Source organism: Pelobates fuscus, chromosome 10 (assembly GCF_036172605.1).
Source record: "Pelobates fuscus isolate aPelFus1 chromosome 10, aPelFus1.pri, whole genome shotgun sequence".
Lineage (NCBI taxonomy): Eukaryota > Metazoa > Chordata > Amphibia > Anura > Pelobatidae > Pelobates > Pelobates fuscus.
Genome location: NC_086326.1, coordinates 30,701,598 through 30,711,085, shown reverse-complemented (window position 1 = coordinate 30,711,085; position 9,488 = coordinate 30,701,598). Strand labels below are relative to the sequence as shown.

The window sequence follows — 9,488 nt, the reverse complement described above, 5'->3', positions numbered from 1 at the left end:
TTGTGTGTATAACTACCCTTTGGCAACATCACCACGGAGACAGTTCGAGCCCCTGCCTGGTCTGTGTGTGTGTTCTCCCTTCCATCTCTGCTCCTTAATGTCCCTAATGTCCCATCATTGCAGGGGGGCTGGTAATGCCTTTGTTAGCTGGTCTCCTCGAAATTCCTTTTGTCTGCTTCTGACAGTGTCCTTATTACAATTACCCCCCCCCCTTCTCCCCTCATATTCTCCTCCACCCCTTTGTGTTGATGCAGCCAAGCACAAATCATGATATAACGCTAATTATCATAACCTACAAATATTATTTTTAATATTGACAGCTTGTATTAATCACATGTTTAGAGTGTGTTTTTATTTTTGAATATTGCTGTATGCATGTAGGAGTATCCTGGGATCATAAGATGCTTGCAGGACAAAGGGCAGGGAACGACACATATATATCCTCTCACGAACGCAACACTCCGAGCACACAGTAGGTAAGTGTATGCTTTTACATTTTGTATGTAATCAGGCTTATTCTAATATATATTTAAGTAATAAGAATCACTTTTGTATGTGCACTTGACCCTCTGATTTCTCAATACAAGATCTTAATATAATGAAATTTTGTGTTTTTTGACATTTTTATTACGGTATTTTATATTTTGCTGCAAACAAAATGCTTTCCGTTTTATTGCTGGGATTTTATATTAGACTTGTGCATTCAGTTTCAAACTAACTGTGATCCGTCTGAATCTTGGGCCATCAGTGTTTTGTCTGAAACTCAAACTCCAAATCGCCATATGGACAAATCATGAAACATTTGAGAGGGGCATTACAAGAGCCATTTTTTGTTTTATAGCTGAATTCCATGAAATTCCGTGGTGACTTTTTAAAAAAATTTTAAAGCAGCTTGGTGGTAAGGGGACAGCCACTCAATTTTGATTTTATTCACACATTGAGGAGGAGGAGCAAAAAATAAATATCTATATTTATATACATTTATTTCAATGCCCTCTATTTTTTTCCTCTACTCAGGACCGCCATCAGAGGGTGACAACCATGACGGTTGTCACGGGCCTGGCCACCTGGGCCCCACTTGTAGCGGCGGAACTGCCGCCAGTGCAGTTGGACCGGGGCCTGCACACTGATAGGGCCCATCGGCTGGCCCAAGCATTTAGGGCCACCCGATGGGCCCTATATCCTCAGGGGCCCAGTCAGCGCTGCGGCCGTATAATAGCGCGATCGGGCCCCTTTTAAAAAAATTGCAGCCGCATGGGAGGGAGGAGGGAAAAGCCAGCCGACTCCCATCAACTCCTGCAACGAAAAGGTAAGAAACAGGAGGGTGGCTGAAAAATGTGATGTGTGTGTCAATGTATATGTATGTATGTCAGTATGCATGTATGTATGTGTGTATACATGTCAGTATGCATGTCTGTGTGTATGTCAATATGCATGTATGTCTGTCAGTATGTATGTATGCATGTATATCACTATGGATGTATGTCAGTATGTATGTATATCAGGATGTATGTATATGTTCCCTACTTATGCATATTCAGGTAAGTGCAGCCAGCCCCTGTTTTCTCATATACCGGTATATATTTAGGAGTCTAGCCAGCTCTTGGTTTTGCACCCCTCCCTGTCACAGGTGCCTCATCTCAGGGCCCTATTTAGACTTGTACTGCAGAGAACTTGAGATGGAATTTTAGCTCATAAGAGCAAGCATTAGGCTGGTAGAGTAGGACCTGCCAAAGATGGGGTACATTGACGTTGTGCCAGGCTGATGCAATGTATGATCATATAATGTAACTAGACCCCCATTATTTTTTTGCCTGGATTAGGTGTTTTAAAAAAAAAAAAAAAAAACTAAATCTGTCAGCACTGAAGTTGCTGTTTAGGGGATAATGGAGTGCGTGGATTTTCTGTTTTTATTGTATAAACTGGCTCCCAGCAGCACCCTACCTATGCATATTCAGGTGAGTGCAGCCAGCCCCCTGTTTTGTCGTATGCATGTATATATGGCAGTATGTATGTATGATGTCAGTATGTATGTCTGTATGAATGCATGTCTGTGTGTGTGTGTGTGTATGTATGTTAGTGTGTGTCTGTATATGTATGTATGCCTATATGTGTGTATGTCAGTTTCAGTATGTCTGTTAGTATGTTTGTGTGTGTGTGTGCGCGTGTATCTGTGTCCTTTTGTATCAGTGCGTGTGTTTGTGTCTGTGTGTATTCCTGTGGGCGTGCTTGGAGGCAGGCCCCCGGGGGCCCAGACCCTGAGCTCAGCTGTGTTAGGGGCTGCACACTTTCTGATGGCGGCCCTGCCTCTATTGGTTATTACTTCTTTTCACTTGACCTGTGAACCAATGGCATAAAAATGTGCCTGTTTGCGTATTGAAAATATATACATAATATTTATGGTTACGCAGCATGGTATTGTGATCAACAGAAAAACAAGGTGTACTCATATTTAAACTGTAACTGTGGCATGGCGCTGATTGAGGGCATAGGAAGAACCAACAGAACGCTGGCATGTGAAGCATTTTCCCCCTCCATGTGGCACTTAGTCATAGGACTTCCAGCTTCAGCTGTCTGTTGGTACGACATGATGTATCGCAGTGCTATGCCACTGTTACAGCTTTAACATTTATTTCAGTATATTTTGTCTTATCTGCCACGGATAGTATCATGCTGCATTGCTTGTTTTCTATAAGATGGCTTTGTGTTCTCAGACAATTCTTTTAGACAAATCACACTATTCTAGCAAGTAACAAAACTACAGTTTTTGCATAAAAGTGGGCAATCAATAGAAGCAAAACAAATAATAATAACACTTCTATTATTTATAAACGTACATGTCCATTTTACACCATTGAAGCAGAAAACCGAATATTATTAACACATTTCGCCAAACCATTGTCCGCAGCTATTGGTGCACGTTCAGTCAGTGAGTTCCCTCTGTTACTGTTAGAGCCTCCTTTTGTAGGTGGAGTTGGCACAGGGGATTTAGAATCCTGTTTGTCGATTTCTCGGATACAGTGACTGTCACTGTCCAGATAACGTTGATTCATGCCACGTCCAGTTAGGGAACATACACCTAACAGAGGACAGAACGTTTAAAAAAAAAAAAAAAAAAAATACATTTTACTCCATATTTTTTTATTTTATTTTTGCTTCTGTAAAAAACAGCTAATTTTAAGAAGAAAAATGTAGCGTCCCTTTAAGTGGAGTTGCTTTATTGGAGGTGTGTTTTTTTTGTCATGCCGAGTTATATGTGCAGTTAAATCTATACTTATCAGTTGGTTTACCATTACTAGAAAGTCAAAGTTCACCAGCCATACATCGAGTGGGAGGGGATTATGCGAGTAAAGTATAAGGGTATGATTCATCTCTTGTTCTCTTGAAATAGAAGCCTATAGACATTCACTGTAAAGGGCTTTGTAAAAAGAGTCTTGTTCTGTTGCAGCGTCGATGTCTGCGTTACATAAAATGCTTTAAGATTTTCCTAGAAAAAGGCATGCTTGAGAATATATTATCAGCCCAGAAACTACGAGGAGAAGATATCCCTCCGTGCTGAATATTCCTTTGAAAACCAGCCGTAACAAAAAAAGAGAAATCATTGCGTTGAATATTACGCTTGTAATTATCACTCATCTATTAACATGTCAAATCCCAGGTAATTTTTTGCATTTTTTTTAATTATTTACTGTTAATAAATATTTTGTTTCGATCAGTCTGAATAAAATTGAAAATAACAAAAAATCTCCTGATTTAGCTTCTATTTCAGGCTGTTTTTCCAAGATATTGTTTTGTATATTGTCTTAATTCATCTTGCAGTTTTATTCCTTTTTATTGCGTCCCATAAATGTGGTTACTTCACTTGCTCTGTAGAATTAGATTGTTACGATACCACAAATCATTCTCCCCTTCTTTGTGTTGGCTTAAATTTATGTAGATTTTTATTACTATTATAATTTTTTTAAATGTTACATTTTTGTTGTGCAGAGAATAGCACACACGTATGTATACACATGTAAACTTGGATATATACGTCAAGAAAAAGTACCCAACTTGATGTGTTGTCGTGTGCACTTATATTTATTTTACTTTAAACAAGCATTAAAGTATCACGCTGTAGACCTTCGTTATATTTTTGTTTTGTTTCTGCTCGATGTATATTATACAAAGACATCTTGGACATACAAATTCTAAAGACGAAAGGATAGCGTATAGACAGGGCCGGATTAAGAGCCCACTGGGCCTGGTGCTGACAATTATGATGGGCCTAATTACGGAATCTTATTGACCAAAAACACTAAACCAGTCATACGTCCCAAGCGTCATGTATCTGATAGAGATGGTGCTGGAGGGAAACTCATAGGATGCGGCTATAAGAAAACACATACTCTATTCTAATCTCTCTCTAATTTTTGCTTTCATATTTCAAGTAAATCCATAACCCCTAACAGCAGTGTCCAGTGAAGCAGGAAGTCAATGGGCGGGGTAAAAGGTGGGCCACTGGTGCGAATCACGTGACTAGACCTGCCAAAAGGGGAGAACATGCCCACAAAGGGGGCATGTCTGTCCAAAGAATTTGAAGGACAGCCTGGCATGAATGCATGTCAGGCTGCCCGCCAATCCTGCAGGCTGTCCAACTAAGGACATACTATCCAGGCAGTACCCTGAGCTTGACATAAATGCGTCTAATGTTGCGCTCACTCCATGCTTTCTAAGGACTGTCCCCTAGCACTCACATGTCCACTTTTCTCATTATTGTCTTATTAGCACTTATTACCACTCCTTAGATGGCTGCTAGAGGTGCTTCCTTGGGCAGTACTGCCTAGTGTGCAGCACTGTCATTCAGTGTCTCCACCCTCTGCATGCAGACACTGAACTTTCCTCATACAGATGCATTGATTCAATTTATCTTTATGAGGAGATGCTGATTGGAATTGTGCTGGCTCTGCCCCTGATCTGCCTAGTTGACAGTCTCAGCCAATCCTATGGGGAAGTATTGTAATTTGCTCAGACCACCACTTCTGATGATGTCAGCAGACAGTCAGTTCAGAGGCATAGCCAGCAGCTGCAGACTTGAATACAAGTTATATTTTACTATACTTAGGGAGGCAAGAAGGGGCCAACGTGCTGGTTTTAACATAATAGGGTCAGAAATACATGATTGTGTTCCTGATCCTATGGTGCTCCTTTAAGCAAGAGTATGTGAAGAGTAGTTAGGGTTGCCACCTTTATTGGAAAAAAATACCAGTCTTAATCATTTGTTTAATCACAAGGAGTGACATCAGAGAAAATTCTGTAAAATCACTAACAAACTACTCACAGTTTGATTCTGCTGTATAGATGGATTGCTCCCAGTGTCTCAGTCTCGCAAGTCACCCAGTGTCTCAGTGTCCCTATATATAACAGTGTCAGTGTCCCCATGTTGCCCAGTCCCCTAGTCTCTCAGTGTCCCCATTTCTCCCAGTGTCCCAATGTCTCAGTGTGTCCCCATGTCACTAGAATACTGGGGACACTGAGAGACATGGGGACACAGAGACCCGGGGACACAGAGACATGGGGACACTGAAACATTTAGGGAAACTGGGAGAAATGGGGACACTGAGACACTAGGGACACAGACACTGGGAGACATGGGGACACTAAGACATGTGAACACAGACACTGGGAGACTAGGGGACACTGGGAGACTAGGGGACACTGGGAGACTAGGGGACACTGGGAGACTAGGGGACACTGGGAGACTAGGGGACACTGGGAGACTAGGGGACACTGGGACATATAGGGACACTGGGAGACATGGGGACACTAGGCACACTGAGACACTAGGAACACAGACACTGGGAGAAATGGGGACACTGAAAAATGTAGGGACACTAAGACACTAGGGACAAAGTGACATGGGGACACTGGGAGACTATGGGACACTGGGAGACATGGGGACAGTTGTGGACATAGACATGGGGACACTGGGACATAAAGGGACACTGGGACACATGGGGACACTAGGCACACTGAGAGACATGGGACACTGGATGGGGGACATGGGGACACTGGGAGAAATGGGGACATAGTGTCTCTGTGTCCCAATGTCTCAGTGTCTCCCAATGTCCCTATGTTTCACAGCATCCCCATGTGTCCCCTAGTGTCTCAGTGTCCCCATGTTTTCCAGTGTCCCCAAGTGTCTCAGTGTTTCCAGGTCTCCCAGTGTCTGTGTCCCCATGTGTCCTAGTGTCAGTGTCCCCTAGTGTCTGTGTCCCCATTTGTCCCCTAGTGTCTGTGTCCCCTAGTGTCTCAGTGTCCATATATGTCCCCTAGTGTCCCATAGTGTATCAGTGTCCCCATGTGTCCCTGCTGCCTTTCCCCCCATCCCTCTCTTACATGAGCTATAGAGCTGCTGTCTGGACTCTGCTGTGTTGCTGCTCCCTCACGGATCAGTAAGTAGTAGAGAGAGGCAGGGATATGCTGTAACTTCCTATCCCTGCCTCTCTCCACACACAGTGACCCCTACTGGCCGGTGCTGGTATTGCAGAGTAATCTCCATTTATTCTGAGAAAAATACCTGCATTTGTATTGCCGGTATTACTGCAATACTGGCACAGCCAGGCAGCCTCAAATACCAGTCAGGTGGAAAACCAGTAAAATACCAGTCAGGTGGCATACCTAAGAGTAGTGTGTGTGTAAAAAAAAAAAAAAAAATTTTTTTTTTTTTTTTTTTTTTTAAATGGGCCTATTCCATGGGCCTGGGCCTGGAGCTGCAGCTCCATCAGCCCCTATGTTAATCCGGCCCTGCGTATAGAGCGAACTGGATGTAGTGGCAAACGAAAACTAGATAAACACATGTACCACTGGTCGCTCCCCTTTATTAATCAACGCACGCGCTCATTGTTTACATAATTGGCGACCAACATTTTTTATGGCTCTCTTTTCCCATACATGATTTCTATTTAATGCTCTGTCTCTGGTATGGTAAATCATTACATAATTTCATAATTTAAAATGATGTAACTGTGAGGGTCAGTTGAATGTTATTGGGGAAATCTGTGATTGAGGTTTTTTTTTTGTTTCTCAAAATGACAATTTGTACTAATGACAAAATGACAAATAACGCCTCCATTTGCAGATTTTCTAAACTTGGGGCTAACGGCTGGTTAGAACAGTGTAATTGTCACCGCCTTACAACCAATCCGCCATATCTAAAAACTTCATAGATTGTGAGCTCATAGCTCATGTCCTCTTTCTTTAAATGTAGAGCGTGGCAGAATACGTTGGTGCTATATAAATGATGACGATAATAATAATGAAAGTAAATCAGACCTAGGGCTTTGCAAGATTCCAACTCTGGATCCAGTCATGGTCAGGCCTTCCCTCCTTCAGCAACAGCTGTGTCTCCCACTGACTGGAAAATTCATGGAATTCCATAACAGTTATAGAAACATGTTGCTCTCAAAGATTTACCGACATTCAATTTTACTGCACAACCTTCTGCTGTTATTGAAAAGGTTTGGACCAGACTATTCTAATTATAATAGTGAAAGTTAAGTGACATTGGTGAGACGCCGGTACTACCTTAGTCAAGTTCATGCTAGGGTTTCTACAACCCTCAGAAGATGCACTTTTACAGAAGGCTTCATGCCTTACGAACTTATCTTCAGATTACTGTGCAAGACAGAGAGTGAACTCCGTATAGACAACTTAATAAACGAAAAGCGAAAACACAAAATAAAATAAAACCCAGAGATTACATTTACAAGTCTCCTATTGATCATTGACCTACGTGAAAGAGATATTTACTGCGGTACATAAAGGTTTAATCATTAAAGGAACAGTATAGGGTCAGGAAAACATTGCTGATACTATAGTGTTAAAATCACTATCTAGCCCTCTGGGCTCCCCTTCCTCGCTAAATATAGTAAAATCTTACCTTTTATTCCAGTCTGCTGGTGCTGGCTCTGCCCCTCATTTGCCTCCTTGGCTGACATCATCAGAAGTTATTATATCAGTCTATCACAATGGTTTCCCATAGGAAAGCATTGGATTGGCTGAGATTGTCAATTCTGATGATCTCAGCCGAGGAGGCGGACAGGGTGGCGGAGCCAAACGCCACCCTGGCCAATGAGCATCTCCTCATAGAGATGCATTGAATCAATGCATCTCTATGAGGAAAGTTCAGTGTCTCCATGCAGAGGGTTGGCAGCTTTGCCTAAGTAAAATGGCAACCCTATTGTGTTTGCACAAGGAACTAGAGAGGTAGGCTCTGTTGTGTGTGTATATATAATCAATTAATTTTATCTTGGCAAATTTGGATATGTGCATCTCTTGGACGAAGGCTATATCCGACTTTGATCTTTTAATTTCTCTGAGGAGGAGTCTGCATTTTCGAGGACTGTTAAGCCCCTTTGCGTCGATGTTTAGCATAATGGATGGTGCCATTTTGAAAGGGAAGAATTAAGCTGAAAAATATGGTGAGCCAGTGGGACCAAGGCAGGCAGTAGTCTCTCTAGAGGCCTCAGGTATGTAGGCTGTTGAGTTTGGTGACTACTTAAAAAGAGCTTGAGCTCCTCTCTGATTCCAGTGGCCTTGCAGTGGGGCCGATTGGATAGGCCCTCTGCCACCCCTTCAAGCTGCTTAGTTTTGCAGTCTGCCAGGTAGTTATGGGTGTCTGCCATCGTTTCCACTTTGCTGCCCCATCGCACGCACTTCCACTGTAATTTCCAGGGTGCATTTGGAGATGGTCCTGGTGATATATGATTTGAGTTTTCCCATGTGGTGGAGAAAGTGCTTTGTTACACATGATGGGAAATGGGAGTCTTCAAGGTCCATTCCAGTGCCGCCGCCATGTTGGCTGGTCCTATGTGGCCTGTGGGTCGGGTTAAAAAGCCTTAAACCCTTTGTTTCTTTTTTTGAGGTGTTTTAGTGGACATCTGAGTGGGGGTCTCCGGGAGTGGGTTTGGCGCCTGAATGCTGATTACTTGTGCTTGGGACAGAGCCCCTCAATCAAGCTGCCATTTAGCTTGATGCTCAAGGCACGCCCCCAAGTACTTACTTTTTTCCTTCACCACGCTAGTCTCTGCCCTTTTGCCACCCCTCACTGGCTGAGATCATCGGGATCGTTGATCTCAACCAATCCAATACTTTCCCATAGGAAAGAATTGCGAGGCTAATGCGCATGTACTGCAAAACTCTATGCACAAATTAGACAATCTCTCCAAGACCATCTGATTGGAAACCCATATAGTGGCTGTCTGTTCTTGCAGGCAATGTTTTTAGCTGCGGGTTAAAACGTGGCTGACATTGAGAAGACGTGGCTGGATACCCACAGTGTCCCTATAAGGAGTGAGATAGAAGCCTCTACCAATGGGAAGAGTTTTAATGAAGTTGCTTGTTTTTTTTTTTTTTTTAGATATTTTAGTCATTATTATATTCAAATTTCAGAATGAGTTTCCAAGTTAATTTCACACTAGAAGAATCGGTCGTCCCAAGCTATATAA

The 9,488-nt window shown here is 42.5% G+C and overlaps 1 protein-coding gene across 2 annotated transcripts in view; it reads left to right on the top strand.

The window, feature by feature from the left end:
• The first annotated feature begins 451 nt into the window (after positions 1-451).
• LOC134575714 (arsenite methyltransferase-like) overlaps positions 452-9,488 on the top strand; it is a 44,826-nt gene continuing 35,789 nt past the window's right edge. Inside the window, exons 1-2 of one of the 2 annotated variants that reach the window (XM_063435092.1) lie at positions 452-476; positions 3,449-3,658. In XM_063435092.1, the coding sequence (XP_063291162.1) occupies positions 3,645-3,658 (14 nt within the window). In that variant the 5' untranslated portion in view covers positions 452-476; positions 3,449-3,644. Of the gene's footprint in view, positions 477-3,342; positions 3,361-3,448; positions 3,659-9,488 lie in introns of those variants that run through there. The other variant, XM_063435093.1, reaches the window with a different exon arrangement.